The sequence below is a fragment of the Berghia stephanieae genome, chromosome 1 (genome assembly GCF_034508935.2).
Source record: "Berghia stephanieae isolate SIO BIC M18660-M18661 chromosome 1, UCSD_Bste_1.3, whole genome shotgun sequence".
Classification (NCBI taxonomy): Eukaryota; Metazoa; Mollusca; class Gastropoda; order Nudibranchia; family Aeolidiidae; genus Berghia; species Berghia stephanieae.
The window spans coordinates 39,133,689-39,158,826 of record NC_088360.1 but is presented as its reverse complement, the minus strand read 5'-3'; the positions used below and the strand labels follow the sequence as shown (position 1 = coordinate 39,158,826).

The 25,138-nt window shown below is 34.1% G+C and overlaps 1 protein-coding gene across 1 annotated transcript; it reads right to left on the bottom strand.

Moving 5' to 3' along the window:
- Positions 1 to 17,120: 17,120 nt before the first annotated feature.
- LOC144974090 (solute carrier family 22 member 4-like) lies at positions 17,121 to 22,084 on the bottom strand. The gene is made up of 2 exons (XM_078916986.1): positions 21,950 to 22,084; positions 17,121 to 19,701 (listed from the first exon to the last, which is right to left on the bottom strand). Exon 2 carries the CDS (start codon positions 19,504 to 19,506, stop codon positions 18,052 to 18,054), a length of 1,455 nt encoding a protein of 484 aa, XP_078773112.1. The 5' UTR covers positions 19,507 to 19,701; positions 21,950 to 22,084; the 3' UTR covers positions 17,121 to 18,051.
- Positions 22,085 to 25,138: the final 3,054 nt, after the last annotated feature.

Below are 25,138 nucleotides of genomic sequence, written 5' to 3'. Positions count from 1 at the left end.
TACAGCTGCAAAAATTTATATGAACCTCTGGATCATTTTGTCCTAGTAAAATATATTTTTTCACGAATTTTAAAACAATAGGAAAGAATTTCACTTATTACAGCTATATTAAAATCGATAACTAGTAAGTATTGGAATCTAAATATGATTATAGTGTCAAAAATATGATTTTCCGCTTATATCCGTTTTGAAAGAATTTGTTAAAATGGAATGTTCGGTTAATTGAAACTTATATGATGTTCGTACAGGATCCGAATATGAAGGAACGACAGACATGTTTACATTTTATAACAATCAATATGCGTTATTGATGAATACAAATGAAAGTGAACATTACGCGCTTCCAACATTATTTTGATTTCAAATTTTTGAGAAATAGCTTGTTCTTTATGCCAAAGAGGATTACATAAATTTAATGTAGACCAGTCAAAAGTAGAAATTCATCAATTTATGATACAATGTTTTCACAAATATGTGCTTGTGTTCAACAACAATAACATGCAAAACTGAGGGTTGATTGTGAAATTCCAATTCCATAGCTGTCCTCTTTAATTAATGACTTATCGATAGATAAAAGTGGACTTCTTTTCACAGCCTTACGAGAGAGGAACCGATAGAAATTCCGTATCATATCGTATTGTTTAAGAGCTTATAAGTTTAAAAGAAAACTTAAAATGCTGTGTGAAACGTTCATGCATAGATACAATTTTTCAAAGTTAAATATAAACGTTCATTGTTAATTTGACAGTTTTGAGTATTTAATCACTAGTTCAAATGAGTTAAAGCTAGAGATTCATATCAGTCTTCGGTAATTGTGACGTGATGTAAATAAAAAGCAATAAATTACAAAGTCAAAATGGGATGCAAACTACATTAGTTGTTACTTTATTATAACAGTTAATGTGTGTTGCTTTTATTCGGAAAATAGTATGATATGAACTCTCATAACCACTAGCCGGAACTACCGTGTCACAAGATTATTTTGAAAAACGATGAATTCATCTTACTTTGTGGTGCGAAAATGTTTACATTTTTAGCAGAGTAAAATTTCTAATTTTATGACAGGGGTTTTAAAGTAGATTTTTATAGGTCGTGAAGAAGAAATCTTTTTTGTGATATGGCATCACAATACGGGCCAAAATGTTTATTCAGTTAATAGAAATTGATTCGGAGGTTGACACAAAGTTTTACAACTTGTGATAGAGGACATCTGAGAAAAACTAGAAAAACATGCGCCATTCATAAAAAATCTGACTACTATACTATAGTTCATTCCTTACAGTCAATGAGTAGCATCAGAATCAGATCCATAGTTCCCTTCCATGTAGTCAAGAGTTAATTAATGAGTTACTTCTCAGATCATTGAGACAAAACTATATATTCAGACTACTAGTACAATCCTTTCAGTCAATGGATCCATAATTCCCTCCCATAGTCACAGAGATAATTAGAGTGATTGAGTTGGGTGAGTGTAACTGTTGTAACAGTAACATCTCAGACTCAGATCATTTTGATCAATGAGGCAAAACTATATATTCAGAGTACTAGTCCCATACGATTGACAGCCATATCAGCAACACCAGATCCATGTAATGGGGATAACTATATATTCAGAGTCCAAGTTCCATCATATATGGTAATATCAGACCCACTAACTATTCTAGTCTAGCTATCTAGCAATAATAGCAATGACTAGATACTATCTATCTAGATTCTAGCTAGCAACTGTTCAAGTTCAAGTTGTGAAGTTGACGTGACGAGCAAAGGGCCCTCTAGACTTATACACTAGACTAAAACAATAAAGTCAATATTTATCAGTTAACCATATAGAAAAAAAAGATATAAATATTAAGCCACAAGCCATAATAAAATAAGAAACAAATCCGAATCAGGATGTCAGTCTGATCACCATATCTGAATCTGTGCGACTCGACAGAGCAAGCACAACGGATCTATCTATCGTCTGCAGGAACTACAGCCAGATGCTAATTCTAAACATTTCTTAAATAATAATTATTACGCAATTATTATTGGTACTTACCACTTTCCAAAGATTCTGGTTCGATAAATTAGCCATAGATCTATCTAGTTATTAAAAGCAATTGAAAGCAGATTCGTACTTTCGATTTTAAAAAATGAAAACAAACCCAATCACTCAATTTGTAAGAGGGCGTCATAAAAAATAGTTCATACTTTCCAGTAAAATTGTTGATAGTTCACTACTTTTTATATATTTTCATATCATTCAAGATATAAGAAATATTATTTAAAACTTATTGTCGCCAATTAACCAATTTCTTATAAAGTATCGAAATTATAAAAACAGAATCAATTGTTGCGCATTCAAGGAAATTGTACCAAGGCAGAAAAGTAGTTGTTTTTCTTGAAATCGTTATCCAACCAATGGCCCCCACTAGCGGGGGCTGAAGATTCCACATGTCAATCCTTTCCAGTATAGTAATCCTTGATACATACATAATCCCTCTCGATCGAGTCATGAAGCATAACGGAAGACACTGAACATTGTAAAAACCATGGGCCTGTGCCATTTGAATATGCATAAATACCTAAGTATTTATTTAGCAGTCAGGTCATCGATTGATATTAGCCTCATGAGTGACCGCACGCAGAGATGAAGAGAGAACATGCCATTAATCATTGAATAGTGAAAGAATCAAGGAATTTTGCTGTTTTTTTTCAATAAAGCAGGTGTTTGATATGAACGAAAAACGACACAAAACTTACAGGATGGTTGTTTACGTTTCGATTTGTTCTTATATCTTCTTCTTCTTCTTCTTCTTCTTCTTCTTCTTCTTCTTCTTCTTCTTCTTCTTCTTCTTCTTCTTCTTCTTCTTCGGCCAGATACTCATTTTGCACCTGAGTCCGGTGCGAGATTTTGACTTAAGAGCCTTTTCCAAGGACTCAAATCTGTCCCACTCAGAGCGGACTCGAACCATGGATCTATCTGTGTGAAGACGAGTGTTATACCAGAAGACAACAAAGCTTTATAATATTTGCTTATAAATTTAGACATTTGTTTTTACCGTGAGAGTACAAGCAGTGATGCGGATTGGTTTTTATAAAGCTTGAGTCATATTTGTGATAGAGCGTTTTTTAGTGAAAATAGTAAGATATTATGGAAGTGGGAGGAATAACTGAATTCGATGACAGGTTATAAAACATAAATATTAATGGAGACTTGCGCTTTAGAAGCAGTGGTAAATAGATGCAGCTTCCTGGGGGGATAAATCTCTTAAAATCTGATGTTTTGTGGGGAAAAAATAAGCAATGACCTATGTATAGGTCAATATCCATTGAGTCAACAGCAATGCTGGGTATGAAAGATGAGATATAAGATATCGTAATTTCCTTTCGGATTTTCGAATGTTTCTCGAATACTCAACCAAATGCAGATCCGAACCTTGGGCTTAAAGAGCACAAGCTGAGAGTCATACAATAAGATCAGAAAGACATAAACCTGATCCCAGAGAGTTTATTTACATTCTGACGGAGGTCAAGTCTACTGATGTATTTATTTATTCACTAATAATAATAATAATAATAATAATAATAATAATAATAACAATAAAAATAAATAAATAAATAAATAAATAAATAAATAAATAAATAAATAAATAATAATAATAATAATAATAATAATAATAATAATAATAATAATAATAATATAATAATAATAATAATAATAATAATAATAATAATAATAATAATAATAATAATAATAATAATAATAAATAATAATAATAATAATAACAGCAACAAAAACAACAACAAGTTACTTATATAGTGCTAAGATTCAAACATAGGTTTGTGATGAAAAGAAATCGACATAAATCAATGAGATTAGCGGAAGAGTAGCGTCCCTTGATTGGAAGTCACGAGCGGAAAAGTTATTAGAGAGAGAACGTCAAGTTGGTTGTGCGGCATGAGACATTTCACCGAAAGGGAGGACGAGAGAGACGAGAGAGACGCATGCGCAAAACCATTTTGACGTTCTCTCTGTAAGGTGACGTCCAATCAAGGGACGCTACTCTTCCGCTAATCTCATTCCCTATAATTCTAAATGGTACTAGAGGGTCTAACCTTTTTTTTAAGCCAACTGCGTCATAAATAGGGTGCGAATCGGACACAAAAATTTCGACAAAAATGTGATAAACAACATCGTCTGTTTTGCACTCATCACTAGAGAATTCCCTTTCTATAATAAGCGATCACGTGATAAAGATAGGTCTTAGGTCTAAGTCTTAATTCTTAATTCGGTTTGCTAAACCTATGTTATATCAATTGTCATTCCAACATTCATTGATTGATAATTTTGAGAACACATATAAGAATCAAAGACACACACGCATAAAAACTCACACACAGATACATAACACACACACTCGAACACACACATATACTTACACCAATATTCCTCCCTAACATTAATAACTTATTCCTAATAAAGACATTTAAATGGTTAATTACAATTTAAAAAATTATTTTAAATATTCACCCGTCTATTAATGCATCTATTCATTTATTTGTTATAGTCTAGAGGAAACCTTCATAACCCTTTCATAACGTCCGCCAAAAATGTTTTAACGGAATCGGAATGCGATATATATGCGGAGTGTTATCATGATTAGTGCCGGTCTGTAGACATTGAGCATTTTTAATAAAATGTGATTTTGTATGCGGTAATCATAGGATCCATAATTGGTTACAATGGTTTTCCATACGTGACTCGCGGTTTGGCCTTGACACAGCACAGACTAAATGTGTCAGTTCACGGCAGCAAACGTACACGCCGACTGCTCCGTCTTTTTTGTTTTATCAGAACACTGATGTCTATAAACCATATTAGGTACCCTTTTATTCCCCCATCACAGTTAAATAAAAGGTAAATGCCGTTTTAAAAATATGTTTTCAGTTAAAGTGACCCACTTTCATTCTTTCAATCATTCATTCATGTTTTCTTTCTTTCCGGTAGGTAGTAAAAGTATGATGCTCCGTTTGAGCACAATATTTGTTACTGGGTACATGTATGTGTATAGTGCACTGTCCACTAAAGCGCTTTACAAGGGATCCCTCTCTAGCTAACAGAAACACTTAACAATTTGAACTGATGTAATAGCAATATATATATATATATATATATATATATATATATATATATATATAATATATATATATATATATAAATATATATATGCTCCTGGCAACCTTTTTTCCATTGATTCCAACTCTGAAAAAAAAAGAGAAAAGAAATATTTGTCCTATTACTATTAACTCATCACTATTATACTCCTTTAAAAAAAATAATATTTTGAGCCATGTGGCCCCTGGTGCCTGAATTTATCCCGGTTTCTGTAACGCTAATCGCTCTCATAGCGATTGTCCGTTTAACACTCAAACACTCTACCATTCAGCGATGGGCCCTTAGCCTTCACACCAGCAGTCGTCTTCTGAAATGTTTGTCTGAATTGACTGAGAGTTCCAAAAAGGAATTTCTGGAAGTGCATAAAGAGGAAACGAATGCGCGTAAAGCTAGTGATGCGCTGGACAGGGAAACAATTCGGACAAAATTAGATAGATGCATCAACCCCCTAAGTGCAACTGCGCATCCTGTTTGCCTTGAGAACATCGCTGATGGAAAAGTAAGCCCTCAATCTGTCAATGTAGACGATTCTATCAGCATCGGTACCACGGACATGAAAGAATTTGAGAAAACATGGCCCAATGAATTCTATAAAGCACTTTCTACCAAAGTGACAACAATGGCAGCCGGGAAAAAATATATTCAAAGTGACCGTGGTCCAATATACGACACAAGTTTGATTTATTCTCGCGCTATGGGATTAATGGCTTGTCGAGATTTTGACATGGAGTCTCTCTTTAAATATGAACTGGCACCATTCCCGACATCTTTATTCAGTGACAATGGAGACATACGTACTGCTACTACAAAAGCTGCTCTGAAGAGAAATCTGCAAGAAACTGTCTCTGCTTGTGGGGGACAACATCCTGAGATCGTGATCTTAGATGGATGCGCACTTCTTTATTGTGTAAACTGGCCATCCAAAGGAACCATCCAAGACTATGTCAATAGTTTTTGGACACTCTTATTGCCGAAAATGGACAGAAGTGACGTGCACCTTGTCTTTGACAGATATCATGATTTCAGCATCAAAAGTGCTACTCGACAAAGTCGCAGTATAAAAGTTCGAACGGTACACACTCCTCTGCCTGCTCAAGGCTCAATTCTTGCCTGCACTGAGAACAAAAAGCAATTGATTAGCATACTCTGTACGGAATTAATGTCCAGGGCTGTAGCTCAACCACGTGAAAGGCGTCTCGTTATCACAGGACACGAAAATGCTCCTCTCCAAATTAAAAATGGAAAAGTCTCCACAAGGACAGACTTGGAGACGACACACGACGAAGCGGATGTCCTTATGGTGAAACAAGCAATACATGCTGCTTCATTGACCAATGTTGTTAAGGTGGTTAGTGACGATACGGATGTCTTTTTACTGTTAGTTCATTTCTACCACAAGCTTGACTTGGACTCCAGTCACTGCTCGATGATGATGGAAGCTACAAGTAGGGACCGTGGACTTGTTGACATTGGGAAAACGGTCTCGAGAAATCAAGAAATTGCGCCTTATCTTCTTGCAGCACATGCGCTATCTGGCTGTGATACTGTGGCTAAACCGTATGGTATAGGGAAAAACACAGTCATCAAAGTTCTTCAAAAGGGACACAGACTAGACAACCTTGGAAACACCAGTGCCAGTTTTGAAGATGTTATCAAGAAGCCACCTTCTTCATAACTGCATGCTACGGCGTTCACGATGAAGCAACTATGCCTGGCGCCAGGTACAAAGTTTGGCTGAAGAAAACGGGGAAAAATCATTAAAAAGGTCCCTGACTTGAAAACCATACCCCCTACCTCAGAAGCATTCTGTCAGAACACCAAAAGAGCGCACATTCAGACAGCAATTTGGTATCATAGTCTTCGAAAAACTCCCCCAGATTTACAACCAACAGATATTGGATGGATGAAGTTGCCAGCAACCAAATCACTTGTTCCAACCACAGTGCCAAGCAACACACGAGTGTACCGCCCGAGTTGTTAGAGACTATTCAATGCGGATGTTCTTCTGAACAACCTTGTGGATCATCAAAATGTGGCTGTGTTGCCGCGCAGCTTCCATGCACAATATTTTGTAAATGCCATGATCGTGAGTGCTGTCAAAATCTCCTTTATCAAGCTGCTTCCATGTCAAGCGATGAGTCAAGTGACAAAGACATTGATGATGAGTGATGTAGTTTACCAGAGATACATGTCAGATATGCCGAAAATTGTCATTCTATTTTTTGTCCTTCAGTAAATATCAATGTAAAAAAAGCAAAGGCGAAGAAAACTAAAGACTCAAAACAAGGCACGGTCTTTCTATATGGAGACTCTCTCCGTGTTTTTGTGTGATCTGACACCTTTTCCACACAAAATGTCAATTTTGATTATCCCAATTATACTTTCACCGCTGTAGGAAATTTAAATACCAACAAATAGCATAAATAACCTAAATTCTGTATTGGTCTTGTCAAGGCCTTCAATTTGATACCAAACACGGCTATATTTGGGTCATTTTACGAGACCATCTTGGCAGTGACCTTGACCTTTTGGATAGTTAAATTGCTAATAACTTGTCAACTATTCGGCCAATCTTTAAAAAAAGAAGTATTTTTGTAATTGATTTGACTAAATCTTTCATTCTGTATAATATAAAATGATTTTTGAGGATTTTTAAAAATGACCTTTTCGTGACCTTTGTGACGTAATTTCTCAAAATGCTCAATGTGCTCAGGGCAGCACTATTCAGACATTTAATCTTGAGATGTTCAACTTTGATAAAATGCAAAAAAAAATTTGGCGGACGCTTTTTTGGGTTATGGTTAAAATCATGATTTGGCAACCAGACTATTATTCATTTCTCTATCTATCTATTTGATCGAGAGCACTTAGCGCGAAGGACAATGATCACAACTGTTGCCTGAGGCAGCTGTAATAAACCTACCCATAGAAATAGAAACTATAATATTGCGGAAAATGAGACTAAAAGCCCTGTTACTCCTCAATAACTTCCCAACATGATCATCTCACCCTTAAAACACATATTATGCTTTGATATGGTCTGATACCGATGAATAAATACAAAACTATTTCTAATAGTAGAGTAACCGCCAAGTGAAAAAAACAACAACCTTTACATTCTTTAAAAAGTTGTTTCCAGATACCTAATACAAAAGGAACATGTTTATAAAGAACATCAAAAAGCGTATTAGGTGATGAACATGAATCCCTTTCATACGTCAGAAAAAATGGCAAAGATTAATAATTTACACAGCGGCCAATCCACTTCATGTGCGACGCTAATAATATTAGCTGCTGGATTTGCTGCAATGAGATAATGAATATTGGCTAAGAGGATGACAATAACAGCAGTTTCTCGGGGTCTGTATAAGTCTGAATGATTGTCTTTAAAGGTCTTGCAAAATGTGGACCAATATGGGGGTGTCTTCTTCTTCATGGTTGCACTGTCCCGCGGAAATCCCATTACAAAGATGCCTGCCAAAATCTGTGATATACAGCCCATTTCCCTCTTTGACTTTTTCCATCACAAGAATGCAAGACATGTATTTGAAGAGCTCTTTTTTGTCTGCATTCATAAAAAAAATGTTGCTAGTCCCTAGAAATTTTTTACCAAATCAACCACAGGCTGGCGACTGCTATGACTTCGTTTTTCTTTTGGTGATTTCTTTTAGAGACAGAGGAATATAACGGTCCCAACCAGCATCTACTCTTGGTGCTAGATTCAGTCATGTAAGATTCTTCTTCGTAAAGCACTTTTCATCAAAATATTTGTCAAATATGTTTTCCTTAGTTGTTTTTTCTTATATTCAACAAAGTAAAAAGAAATGATATTGGAGACACTGACTCTAATACACCATCCATTTAAGGATGATAAGTCTGTCAAATGTTGTTAGTTTTACTTATTACTTTATACGCTTGTGATTGACATCCAAATAAGCAAATTTTATTTTTTGATTAGTATTAAATAAAGCAAGATAAGCAAGACATTCTTTGAAAAGGGAATATTAATAATCACATATAAATCAAATCAAGGACAATAGCTAGTACACATTGAAATGAATTTACCCAAAACTGTGTCTGTGAATTGGTCAACAAAAAATAAAGTTTTCTTTTCCCTTTGAAAAACGTTTAAAATTTATCAAAAGTGTGGAAGTAATTAAATGTTACATGTAGCTGTCCTTGAAATTGAGTAACCTCTGGTTGACCTTCAAGTGGTCGAATTGAAATTCCAATTTGACAAATTTTTTTTGAATGATATTTTACCAAATTTGAAGAAAAACAAACTTCCACACGAGTGTGAAACAAGTCGAGTTTTTGCATTGTTCAGTGACTCTACCATAATGTGTGATAACTGAATCAAATATTGTGTATTTTGCTTTTAACTTTATTTGCTTGTTAGTCAAATCCAAAACAGTAAACTTTATTATTTGAGTAGTAGAAGATAAAGTGTGATTTGCAAGTTATTTTATAAAGAGGAATATTTTCATTCATCTAAAATTTAAATCAAGGGCAATAACTCGTACAAATTAATGGGAATATTAAAAAAGTGTACATGTGGTTTGTTTAACATAGAATAAAGTTTTTTTTTCTCTTAAATTGTTATAAAATATCGATAATTTGCAAGTAAATTAATGTTTAATATAGCTGACCTTGAACTTGATTGACCTCTGTCTGACCTCCAAGAAGTCGAATTGAAATTCCAATGAGCCAAATGTTTTTCCGAAGATGTCAATCTTACCAAATTTGAAGAAAAATAAAATTTCACACTGAAGGTGAAACAACTCGAGTCTATGCATGGTGCAATGACTCTATTATAATGGACAATAGCTCAATCAAGCTCAATCAAATATTGTTTGATTTGTTTGTAACCTTATACACTTGTTGCTGGCATCCATAAGAGCAAACTTTATTATTTGATTAGTATAAAATAAAGTGCGGTTTGCATTTAATTTTAAAAAGGGGAATATTTATATTCATCTAAAAATCAATTCAAGGGCAATAACTCGTATAAATCGAAGGGAATATTAACAAAAGTGTACATGCGATTTGTTTCACATAATTTGATAAGGTTTTAATGTTCTTAAAGATGTTATAAAATATAGATCATTTAATAATAACTAATTGTTAAAAGTAGTTGACCTCAGTTGAACTTTAGTGACTTCTGGTTGACCTTCAAATGGTCGAATTGGAATTCCAATCGACCAAATATTTTTCAAAGATACCAATCTTACCAACTGTGAAGAAAAATAAACTTTTACACGAATGTGGAACAACTTGAGGTTGTTTTTTTTTTTTTCACTTGGCGGTTACTCTACTATTAGAAATAGTTTTGTATTTATTCATCGGTATCAGAGCATATCAAAGCATAATATGTGTTTTAATGGTGAGATGATCAAGTTGGTAAGTTATTGAGGAGTAACAGGGCTTTTAGTCTCATTTTCCGCAATATTATAGTTTCTATTTCTATGGGTAGGTTTATTACAGATGCCTCAGGCAACATTTGTGATCATTGTCCTTCGCGCTAAGTGCTCTCTATCAAATAGATAGATAGAGAAATGAATAACAAATAAATGAATAGATGCATTAATAGACGGGTGAATATTTAAAATAATTTTTTTTAATTGTAATTAATCATTCAAATGTCTTTATTAAGAATAAGTTATCAATTTAGGGAGGAATATTGGCGTAAGTATATGTGTGTGTTCGAGTGTGTGTGTTAATGTATCTGTATGTGAGTTTTTATGCGTGTATGTCTTTGATTCTTTATATGTGTTCTCAAAATTATCAATGAATGAATGTTGGCATGACAATTGGTATTACATAGGTTTGGCAAACCGAATTAAGAATTAAGACAGACCTAAGACCCATCTTTATCACGTGATCGCTTATTATAGAAAGGGAATTGCCTAGTGACGAGTGCAAAATAGACGACATTGTTTATCACATTTTTGTCGAAATATTTGTGTGTGATTCGCACCCTAGCTATTTATGATGCAGTTGGCTTAAAAAAAAGTTAGTACCATTTAGAATTATTGATTTATGTCGATTTCTTTTCATCACAAACCTATGTTTGAATCTGAGCGCTATATAAGAAACTTGCTGTTGTTTTTGTTGTTGTTGCTGTTGTTGTTGTTGTTATTATTATTATTGTTATTATTATTATTATTATTATTATTATTATTATTATTATTATTATTATTATTATTATTATTATCATTTATATTATATTATTATTGATATCTATTTTCATTGTTATTATTATTATTATTATTATTATTATTATTATTATTATTATTATTATTATTATTATTATTATCATTATTATTATTATATCATCATTCATCATCATCATCATCATCATCATTATTATTATTATTATTATTATTATATTAGTATTATAATTATATATATTATTATATATTATTATTATTATTATTATTATTATTATTAATTATTATTATTATTATTTATTATTATTATTATTATTATTATTATTATTATTATTATTATTATTATTATTATTATTATTATTATTATTATTATTAGTATTATTATTATTATTATTATTATTATTATTATTATTATTATTATCATTATTATTATAAGTGAATAAATAAATAAATACATCAGTAGCCTTGACCTCCGTCAGAATGTAAATAAACTCTCTGGGATCAGGTTTATGTCTTTGTTGTCTTATTGTATGACTCTCAGCTTGTACCCTATAAGCCGAAGGTTCGGATCTGCATTTGGTTCAGTATTCGAGAAACATTCGAAAATCGAAAGGAAATTACGATATCTCATGTCTCATCCTTCATACCCAGCGTTTGCTGTTGACTCAGTGGATATTGACCTATACAACAGTCCATGCTTCGCTTATTTTTCCCCCACAAAACATCAGATTTTAAGAGATTTATCCCCCAAGAAGCTGCATCTATTTATCACTGCTTCTAAAGCGCAAGTCTCCATTGATGTTTATGTTTTATAACCTGTCTTCGGATTCCGTTATTCCTTCCACTTCCATAATATCATACTATTTTCACTAAAAAACGCCCTATCACAAATATGACTCAAGCGTTATAAAAACCAATCCGCATCACTGCTTGTACTCTCATGGTAAAAACAGATGTCTAAATTTATAAGCAAATATTATAAAGCTTTGTGGTCTTCTGGTAAAACACTCGTCTTCACACAGATAGATCCATGGTTAGAGTCCGCTCTGAGTGGGGCAGATTTGAGTCCTTGGAAAAGGCTCTTAAGTCAAAATCTGGCCGAAGAAGAAGAAGAAGAAGAAGAAGAAGAAGAAGAAGAAGAAGAAGAAGAAGAAGAAGAAGAAGAAGAAGAAGAAGAAGAAGAAGAAGAAGAAGAAATCGAAACGCAAACAACTATCCTGTAAGTTTTGTGTCGCTTTTCGTTCATATCAAACACCTGCTTTATTGGAAAAAAAAACCAGCAAAATTCCTTGATTCATTCACTATGAAATGATTAATGGCATGTTCTCTCTTCATCTCTGCGTGTGGTCACTCATGAGGCTAATATCAATCGATGACCTGACTGCTAAAGAAATACATAGGTATTTATGCATATTCAAATGGCACAAGCCCATGGTTTTTACAATGTTCAGTGTCTCCCGTTATGCTTCATGACTTGATCGAGAGGGATTATGTATGTATATAATGTGCCATAACAGAAGGCATAATGTTGAGGCCACAATTTTGCAATCATTATCACCCATCGATTCGTTACGGAAACGAAGATTACAACAACTTCAAAAATGAACAAATTACAAAGATCGTTTCGGACTCTAATCCCTTCTTCAATCAACCACATTTTATAATTAGTTGAAGAGGGGTTTTGACCCGATGCATTACGTGTTAAAATGTTGTTGTTTTTTTTTTCAAACACGAATCTGTTGTATTTCTTTTTGTTGACTAACTCACATCTGATTATGATAAACTATTAAATTGTTTCAGCAATAATATGGTCCCTCTATCGTACTGTAGTAATTGGATATTTGGGTCTTAGCTACGTCTGTCAGGGAGAACCTTATCACAGGCCAGTATCATATCCAATGGGTAGTTATTGTTGTTGCTCTACAAAAGTGATTTTAAGTAACTACTAACAGACTCATACAGTGGCCGAAAAATAATCGTTGATGGTGAATTCAAAAATAAATGAAATCTTTTTTTTTTAAAGAACTGATAAAATTCTAATGATTGGTATGTATAACTGCTGAGAACAAGATAATTAAAAATAGTAATGATGATGATGGTGATGATGTTGATGGTGATGATGATGATGATGATGATGATGATGATGATGATGATGATGATGATGATTATGATGTTGATGATGATAATGATGATGATAATAATAATAAAAATACAATAAAGAAGATGATGATGAAGAAGAAGAAAAGAAAATCGTTAGGATGAGGAATAGAAGGAGTTTGAGAAGGACTAGGCGAGAAGGAGGAGGAAGATAAGCAGGAGATAGATGAAGGTGTGGCAATAATAGTATCGGTGGTTGAGGAGTAGGTAGAGTAGGTAGGAGAAGTATGTAGTAGGAATTGGAGGTGGAGAATGATGTTGATAAAAGGAAGAAGAGGAGGAGAAAGGAGAAATTGAAGTCAAAAATTTTAAGAGGCGGAGGGGATTTGGAGGTGGAGAATGATGTTGATAAAAGGAAGAAGAGGAGGAGAAAGGAGAAATTGAAGTCAAAAATTTTAAGAGGCGGAGGGGATGAGTAAGATATGTTAAAAAGAGTCATATGAAATATGGTTTAACAAGATGAATCTAACGAGCAGAAAACAAACAACTAATAATCAAATTTAAAAAAAAAAACAAAGAAAAAAAAACAAAGAAAGAAACAAACACAATTAAAACAACTGGTAGTAGATGGTACCATCAATTCAAATTTAGTTATGCAGTACAAGAAGAATTTAAGTCTACAAACCTGAGAAGAATGTCTAACATTCTCTTTACTTTGATCCAGCATCATGACATTAATTGTCACAGCCGTTTAAATAGGATCCAAACTTTCACTGTAGTTACTTCTTCCCTCACTGGCTACCATCAAGTAATGTAAACAATCCACCGTCAGCCACATTGATAACAGCTGTCTAGACGGGGTGCATTGGCAATAAATTATATCTGCAGATAAATCTCATCACTTTGAATTTCTCTCAGGCAGAGAGTAGTAGAAATTTCATCAAAATACTCAATTTTCTCAGCCCGTTGTGGACGCAGCATCTTTTTCATAATTTTCAAACATATATGGATACAAAGGCCAGCTTTTCCTCTACAAGACTCAATTATTTTTGTTTACATCATTAAATGGTAAGTTTGTGTTTTACTCTTTTGAATATTCAAAGTTTTTTATGAAATAAATATTAAAATTATAAGTTTAAGAAATATTTAAAAATTCAAAAAATCAAACCAACACTTTTTACCATCGAGTGTGAGGAATCAGAAAAAAGTAGATGAAATTATCTTTCATATGATATAAACTTTTATTATGTAGATTCAGGGATTTAAGAATAGAAGAAGGTGTGTAAAGGAATCTCATTAATTATTTTTGTTACCAACAAAGAGGAGAATATTTCATGATATTTTAGAAACCCAATGATAAAACTAGATAGTGGTGATAAGAGACATTTATTTAATTTGATTTCATTGAATTTAAGCGGAAATTTTAAATATTTCTTAAATTTACTTAGTTATGTTCTGTTCAGGTTATGGAGAGCAGGGACGGCTGGTAATAATGGGCAGGGTGGGCAAATACCAGCCTGTTTTTTTCAAGTTATAAGCTGTATTACCAGGTCCGAAATAATCTAATCTAAATTAGATAATTTCAAAAGTTACTACTTAAACTTGATACTTCGTACTGAAATCAATTTGTGTGTATTTTTGATAGATTGCGAATGACCATGCACCCCGTAATGCATAAACCAGGATACGCTCCTGTTCTTTTTATCAACCCCCCCCCCCTCCCCTCCCCAACCACTCCACTCCGCCCACATCGTCATCTCATCGTCACGTCGCCTGACGGTGAACTAACTCCGATTTTTGCTGTCTGGCCTCTCTAGTACTAGGTCGGGCTAATTCAAATGAGCCCACCTTAATAACCAGTGAACACTGAATAGAGCTTTTGGCAAACGAACTTTTTCTTATTTATTGCCTTACTTGTGCTGGTACCATTGATGTAATGACTTTGGGAAGGTTCCAGTATTGAATTAAATTTATTAACTTACTAATATTATATCAATTTAGTATTAATTTGTGTTGTTTTTATATATTTGTTTATCCATTTAAATTATTTCTTTTTTTTTTCTCGTTTTCTTTAAGTACTTCTCAAAACTCATTTATTTAAATTGTTTTCTTATTTGTTTTTTGTTGTTTTTGTTGTTTTTGTTTTTTAACAAATTAATTTGTTAGTTCTTTTTTTTTATTATTCTTAAAGTAATTACCGCTGTATTTTTATTGCCAGACTAAATAATTTTGCAAAACAATGTAATTTTCTATTGTATTTCCTCTAATAAAACAAAACATTTTATTCAAAAGTCACGACTAAATAAATATTAATACAACCACCATTTTGGTTTTCTCAACAATTGAATTAGTATACGAGAAATACTCTTCTGAGTAAGGAGATAGTTGAATTCTAAGTTATAGAGGAAATAAAGACGTTTAAAGGAAGGGTGGGCAGATTCCGTACTTGCCCGTCCTGAAGCTAATACATACATAAGATAGTTCGCGACGAAGAGGCGGGAAGCTAGGGGTTGGTTGGGGAAGGAGCATAGCACTCTTGTATAGATAGCATTGGGAAGGAGTAAAGATAACACGGTCGTTATTGTGATAGTATAACGAATGCATGAGGAGAGATTGATAACATTCTTTTGTCTTAATTGTATTGTGTGAATTATTGGCGAAAGCCTAAGATTAAATAAACTTTGTAATATCGTATGGTGGTAACCATCATTGTCGACGACATCGTGGTTGTCATCATCATCATCATCATCATCATCATCATCATCATCATCATCATCATCATCATCATTAACAACAACACACAACAACAACAACAACAACAACAACAACAACAACAACAATATTAACAACAAGTACAACAATCGTCTCCACAACTATCATTCTAACCAACAGCACCACCAAAACCACTATCATAATTACATCCTCCCTCACCGCCTCGTCTTCCTCCTCCTCCTCCTCCACCACCACCACCACCGCTACCACTATTCCAACCACTACCACCACCGGCACAATCATTCTAACCACCAAGACAGCAGTAAAAATGATGCAATTTCAGCTCTGAATGAAACTCGAGTCATATCGCTGTTGTTGCTTCTCGATGAAAACTTTAAGGTTACTACATACTACTGAAAACCAGTAATGTAACAGAAATATTAATCTCGCCGTTGAGGGATTAAAGCATCTCTTTAATTTTTCGAGTGAACGAAATGGGACTTCTATTGTCAAGGTGTTGTCGCATTATGTCTCGTCGCTTTAGTTTTTAGTTGTATTCTCTTTCGTGATTATTTTTTGATTACGTTTGGAATAATTAAAATCTACTGGTATTGTCATTTCATTGTGAATGTGATTATTTGTGGTTGAAATTTTTTTTTAAAGGTGAAAAAAAAATTATAATTAAAAAAAAAAAATAAATAATATATATATATATATATATATATATATATATATATATATATATATATATATATATATATATATATATATATATATATATATGACCGGATCATCTTTGCCCAACCACTGTAAATAGGCTAGAACCGCCACTGATGGAGAGACACACTGAAGATGGTCATCACACCAGTACAAATGAAATATGTCGAACTAGTTGTGAAAGAGTACAGAGCCGTGCTGAGAGGATTAAAAGACTCTAGACGCTATCAACAGTTGACTATAAATATAAATGTGAAATTCTGACATATTTCAATATTTCAATTTGCGAGAAATGTGTCTCACTTATATATAATTTAAAGAAATGCGATGCACGTATTGATACCTTTGATTCTGTGAAAAAAATCTGAACAAGAGACAATACTTTATGAGGTGAATATGATCCTAATCTATCACCAATGGTGTGCTATATGCAGTCTATATGGCACCCAAATTAAAAGAGGCAGACCACGAAAGAAAGATTGTGCAGGTCAAGTAAATAAAGAAAAGTAATGGGCATGGAAATCTCAAAATAAGGTGATGAAAATTATTAGTAATCTTTAAGATTTTCTTAGTGGTTTTGATTGTCTTTAAATGAATGTCCTTATATAATTTTTTTAATGGAATTCTTATCATTCGTTGATTCAGGGATAAATATATATCTAAGTGAATCACATTTGACTATGTTTCTGGTTTATTAAAAAATTTATATTAAGACAATGCTGTGATTGGATTTCAGTTTTAGCTTCCTCAAAATCCTTACTTTTACGTACAGGTGAACTGATATCTCAATTCCGCCTCAATCTACTGTTATAAAATTTATATGTCTACATTCTACAAATATTCAACATCATTTCCATTACTTTTGTTTTAGAATCTAAAGTGATGAACATTTTAAGATATCCTCTGTACAATTTTCATTCACTTAAATTTATGTATCATTTTCATGGGTTATCCCTTTTGCTTTTTAACACCATAGTAATTATGATTAAATAATCAATGAAAACTCTTTTAATAAACTATTTAGTAGTATAAAAATGTTTTTGCTACACTTAATAACTGCATTACTACATGAGTTTGAAATTCAGAAAAAATACATTAAAAAGGCAAAAAAATTGTCTCCTTCTTTCAGTGGAAGGCTATGACTCATAATCTAGTATCAGTCAAGGACTGGCTAGATTTACCTGGCGAACTAAACTAAATGTGATAAACACTATCAACATTAGCGTCATTTTTCTTTTTTCTCGTTTCCATTGTGTCTCTGAGAGGCATTCCTTTTGTTTCAGGAAGTCCGAGAAGAATTCCACAAGAGACAAATATGAGAGCGCTCATAATTGTATAGGAAACATAGGCACCATGAGCCTTTTCAGGTGATAAAAATGGAGATAGAATGCTGCCCACTCGTCCCACTGTACTTCCCCAGCTCACAATAAGGCCACGGATTACGGTGGGATACAATTCCATAGTAAAGATGGAAATCGTACACCACAGCCCATCAATGCCCGCTATAGCAGTAAATACAAGGGCAGGAATACCAACACTTCTTACAGATTCTGACGCGCCAACCAGCTCAAAAATGGCTGCTCCCAACAAAGACATGGCAATTATTCCGCCAAAAATCAATGCCGCCCATTTTCTACCAACAAGGTTTGGTAGGAAAATAGGAAAAATGGAACATGGGATAGTAAGAATATGAGAAACCATTAAATTAATATAGAAGTTTCCTTGCAGAGCCTTGACCCCAAATGTCAATGAATATGTTACGGTGACAAGGGCGAACCATGGTACGGTTAACATAACTGTACGCTTTGCATTTTGTTTATTAAAAAGATGAAGGAAATTGTACATCTTCCCAGTGCTTGCACCACTGCGCTTATTGCCAGAGTTTGCCATTTCTTGTAATGTTTCAAAAGAAGGTAATTGCTTACGATTTATTCTGGCAATCTTTTCAGCAGCACGTTTAAACTTGATAGATTTGTTTCTCACTTCCAACCATCTTAGGCTCTCAGGAATCCATAATGCTGGAATAAAACCGACAACTCCTACAATGGCAGATACTCTTTGAATATGACGCCAGTTCTTAAAACCCATGCATGTTAAAACCCATAGTATAGCGTTTATACTCCAGCATGGCACACCAACAAGAACGGAACGCCATTTTTGTGGTACAAACTCTGCTGCGAAAACGTAGTAAATACACATTACAAGAGCGCAAGTGATTCCAAGCAAGAAACGAATTGCTGCAAACATTTCCCATGAAACCGAAAATGAGGAAATCATGTTGAGGCATGCAGTTACCAGGACAGATCCAAAAACAACGGGTTTTCTTCCGAAAGCGTCTGCAAGATGTCCGACCAGCAAAGATCCGACTAATACGCCAGCCATCTGTATAGATATGATAATAGAAGATATCCATTTCTTATCACAGAGAAGTCCCCATTCAGACACAATAGTAGACGTTGTTGGGTCAAATTCTATATCTTTACAAGAAGTAAATAATGGACAGTTTTCGCGTACAGCGTAACGATAAAGTTCCTCTTCAACCACTAGTCCTGTACCATTTGCATTCCGCTGCTGTGACTTGGCCAATAAGATTTCACTTCCATTTGTTTTTGAAGCCTGACCGAAATTTAGGGTTTGGACTATACTCATGTTGCTGTCAGTCAATGGAAAAGAGTCGTTTGAATTAACGACATCTCCAGCCAGGATTGTAGTTTCCGAATGCCATGAGAAGCATTGTAAAAGCTGAAGAGAGGTTTGTTATGAAGAACAAGCAGATGGTGACAATGACTTGGAACATACCACAACCCACAAGTCTTTCGATGATCACTCCAGCTTTACCAGATTCTAAAATAAGAAAAGACAAAACAAAAACCATATCTATATATTAATCAACAAAATCAAATTGCATTTTCTGCAACACAGAATACCGTTTTTATATCTTCACTTAGATTAGTCCTTGAACACAGCAAGAAACATCATGCGTCATCTCTGCTAAGAGAGCTTCACACTGGCTTCCTTGTAAGGAGCGAATATTATACAAAGTTCTGGTATTGTGTTTTAATGGTCCCAACACGTGTCAACCAATTTATTTTTACGACAAACTGCAGTTATATACAACAACCGGATCCCTTCGCTCGTCATCCGATCGAAAATTGTTGGTTACTCTTGGAAAGATCTCTTAAGTGTTATGTGGAGGACTCCCTTTTTATAGAAACGTTCCACCGTCTGAAACAAACTTCCTAAAGAAACACGACATTGCTTATCGGAAGGAATGTGTAAGAAGCATCTTAAAACTTTAATAATTTTTTTTAAAATTGAATTGTCGATGCCTCTGTAAAGCGCTCTGAGAACGTCCTCGGGATATCGTAGAGCGCTCAAAAATACAATGTTTGTTTTAAAAAAACAAAACAAAAACAAACATTATTATTATTATTATTATTATTATTATTATTATTATTATTATTATTATTATTATTATTATTATTATCATCATCAACATCATCATCATTATATTATATTATTATTATTATTATTATTATTATTACTATTATTATTATTATTATTATTATTGTTATTATTATTATTATTAATATTATTATATTATTATTATTATTATTATTATTATTATTATTATTATTATTATTATTATTATTATTATTATTAATATCACGTATGAGCTTAATTGCACTAACACGACCACGACCAATATTCATTAACGTTTGGAAAAAATACTCCTATAAAGACGACTTTTATATCAAATTAATGCGGTCACTAACTTGTGATATACAATTGATGATAGTACCATTGTTCGAAAATATATTTTTTTAAATAAAATTATTTTAAAAACCCTCATGTCCCTACGGCCTCAAACTGATTAACAGGTTAAAAAACAAAAAACAATAAAAGGTAACGTTGATAGGCGCCATGAAGCGGGTCAGTCAGATGATTATAATTTCTGGTCAACAAAACAATAACAAATCACCATATAGATGGAACGAACTTGACATGACTCAGCTCTTTGTTATAGTTTTTTTTGACACCCATTATTATGATAAGTTCTCTCTAAATTCTATCCATCAGACCATAACCGTTTAAGCTTCACGTAGTTTTGTGTTTTGGTATGTTATATCCTTTTTATAGAAACGGCGGGGGGGTGTTGTAAATAATCTAGCTAAACGCACAGCATTAATCAATGTACGTGCAGCCCTTGCTATCTGAACGATATGACGATTAGGCAAAAACCGACCACATCCTAAAGGCAAACAGTCAGAAGTGTAAAGTCAAATGAAACCATCTTACTGGGGATTCGGATAAGACTTATATTTGGTCTGAGAATGAATCTGCTTTTTGATCCGGAATGTTATAGCCTTATACAAGTTTGAAATGTACTGTTTCTTTGGCCCCGCATTTTCTGCACGTATACATTCACACACTCTTTTACATTGACTTAATTGTCCAGAAACGATAATGTATCATAAAGTTTCATATAAGATAAACCAAATTTCACATGAAAGTGCTAATTTATTGTCTGTCATTCAAACAGTAAACAAAGAGAAATTGGTACAAAGAACACGACATGAGAGCAGGGTATATTATATTTATGCGTACCATATACAATATACCTTATTTTTGGGGTCGAGGATTGCTCATATGGTAGAGACACGATCTCACGATCTTTATACACATGCCCTCAACTGACTACATAATATTATAATATGTACTCATCTCACGGAAGTGGAAAGAGCAATTGGTATGTTGGCTTATCGAGGGACCCAGTTTTAGTCTAACTGTCAGACAGTCAATCACAAACTCTTGACACAAAGAGGACTAAGCTATTGACATTAGAATTAGTTATAACCGACGTGTATTTTTTTGCAGGTTTGATAACCTAAATTAAAACACACCTTAGAAAGGTCCTGGTGGCGTAGCTAGCGTGCGTAATATTCTCATAAAGGCACCGACAAACGAGACGGGGGCATGATGCTGTTTGTGCAAATTTTTAAACATTTGTAAATGTATAACTCATTAAAATTATACACGTTAACTTTACTTTATCTTTTCAAAATTACTGCATCATTAAAATCCATCTTACCTGCTTTGTTGTCATTGTCCATCTTGATATTGAACTGGGTTATTTCTTTGTTTATGTGTCCGGCGCTCCAGAAAACTGCTGATTCTAACAATCCATGTGGGAGAAATCTTCAGTTTCTAATGAAATTTACAATTTGATTTTATTATCTCCAATGTTATCTTCAATGTTAAGTGTGCTAATTTGAAAGTTTAAGCCGAGGAACTAAGACTAATGACGAGAATATCTACTCAAGAGTTATCCTGAGGTTTCTCGACGAGTGATTTTCCTTGGTTTTCGCAAGGTGATAGCCGTGATAGAAGCCTGCTACTGCTACACTTAGAAGGGTAGTGGAGACTTGCTCTGAATTTGATTATCAACATAAAAGATTTCAATAAATCATTGAAAAACAAAACCTCATTTATATTGACATATTTGTTTAATGTTTTGATCACATTCACATGCCTTTTTCTGATATTTCGTGGCAATATAACTTCAGTGATTATAAATATTATCATTTGAAACCTCATTAATTTAGGTAGGAATCATCATCATCATCATCATCATCATCATCATCATCATCATCATCATCATCATCATCATCACCGCTACTATTATCACAATCACAAATACCACCACCGCCATCACCACCATCACCATCACCACCACCACCACCACCACCACCACCATCATCATCATCATCATCATCATCATCATCATCATCATCATCATCATCATCATTGTCACAGTAAAGATTGTTCACATTTATTTTATTAATTTTTATTTTAGTAAGAACTGAATTCATCTCACTCCAGTTATATTTCGGCAGGCTTAGAAAAACGTTACCTTCTAATATTAGATCATCTTTCCTTTTATAGCCTTCCCTCGAATTAATTTCTACTTAGGGAATACTTTTCGTTCTACATTCTGTCACGTAGCCACTTATTATAAAAGCTGATAGGTCAAACATTCTACACTCACTTCTCTCTAAAATCTATGCCGGACGGCCAGCCGTTCCATTCCTCATACATCGATATATTTGAAGATTTTTATCTTTTGGTACTTTGTGGATATTTTTATCTCCACCATCAAGACGCCGGAACTTTTTACCTTTGACAGTGCAGTCTTCGACACATCAAGGATCTAACCTGAGTCCGCTGTCGGAGAAATAGATAATTCATCCCTTCTCAAATGCCTGGAAGTGGAACATTACAAACCTGATATTATATCATCATAAGTTATGTAATATATTCACATTTCTATTTGTAACTCCCACAATCACTATTCATCTCATTTAATTAAATTTCGTCTTTCTTTTTATTTCATCTTAAACAAATCGTTAATTATTTTTCATTTAAAGTAACTATTAAATTCTGGGGCCTTATTCTATATATCTTTATGTATAGTCGAGTAGCTCTTTACTCATTTGAGACCATGACAATCATCATCATCATCGTCATCATCATCAGTAACAGCTGCAGCTGCTGTAGCATCTTCATCATAACTGTCACCACAACTACAACCACCACCAGCTCCACATCATCATCATAACTACGACTACTACAACCAGCACGACCACCAACATCACCACGACCACCACCACATCATCACTACTACCACTACTACAATCATCATCACCACATCATTATCAGTCCTACAACTACCACCACCACCACATTATCACTACTACCACTACTACAATCACCATCATCACATCATTATCAGTCCTACATCTACCACCACCACCACCACATCATCATCATCATCATCATCATCATCATCATCACACAAATACCACCAGCATCACATCATCATCTCTGCTACCACTACCACCACCACCACAACCACCAATACTACGACCACTTTATCATCACAACTACCAGCACCATCACCACTACATCGTCATTACTACTACCACTACCACCACTCACCACATCATCATTACTACTACCACCACCACCGCCACATCATCAACACCACTACCAACACTACCACCACCACCACATCATCATCATCATCATCATCATCATCATCATCATCATCATCATCATCATCATCATCATCCTCCTCGTCATCATCATCAGTTCTACCACCACCACCACCACCACCACCATCACCACCACCACCACAACCACACCACCACATCAACACCACCACCATCACCACCACCACCACAACCACACCACCACATCAACACCACCACCATCACCACCACCACCACAACCACACCACCACATCATCATCACTACTACTATTACTACCACCACCACCACCACCACCACCACCAAATCAATGCGGAAACAAACCCTGCCCTACAACACAAAAAATTGATCGACTACCTAATCCTCCAACAACTTTCGGATGAACAAAGGCAACTTAGATTCAATATTCACAGTTGCCACAATGAACTAAAACGAGAATGGAAAACACAGAGAAATCAAGTGATGCATAAGATCAAAGCACAATCTGTTATCAATTATAAAAGCAAAATCGACAACATGACAATGGAAATAGAAACATCCCCAGAAAGCATGAAAATATTCTAAGCTGTTAAAAATATTAAACAGAAACAAAAAAGTGGTCTTATCATCATCTGATGATGAGGGTAAAGTAATCTGTGATGACAAACAAATAGTTGAAAGAGTTAAAAACTTCTTCGAGATTAGGCACAAAGGAGACCAACAGATAGAACCATTTGAATACCCCGAATCAAGACTGGATGAACCAATAACCGATCTTGAGGATAGTGGAGCTATTAACCAACTTAACAATCATAAGGCCCCGGGAATTGACACTATCAAAGTAGAGGAGCTAAAATTTCTAACTGAAACACACCTAGTCGCCATTGGTAATATGTGAAATGTTCGAACAAAACACATCTTGATCTCGGCTCCGGTAAACTAATTCTTTTGAATAAACCAAACAAGAAAAAATGACCATTAGAAAATTGTTCTTATTTCAACACTTCGAAAACTGCTCACCGTAATAATAACACTCAACAGAATAAGATCAAAGTTCGAGGAATATTATATGTCTTGGACACAGAGCGGGTTCAGAAAAGATAGGAGTATCAGGGACATTGGATGGTCTCATAGGTGGTTGAAAGCCAGAACTGAAAAATAAAAAGAAGAGTTCACTATATTGGGCATTCATGTGAGCTCTGCCTTTGATACAATCTGCAGAACAAAGCTTTTGAAGGCCCTAAATTCATTT

What these genes read in the sequence shown, in the direction of transcription:
- LOC144974090 (XM_078916986.1), bottom strand. Translation starts at nt 19,506, where the DNA reads ATGAGTATAGTCCAAACCCTAAATTTCGGTCAGGCTTCAAAAACAAAT.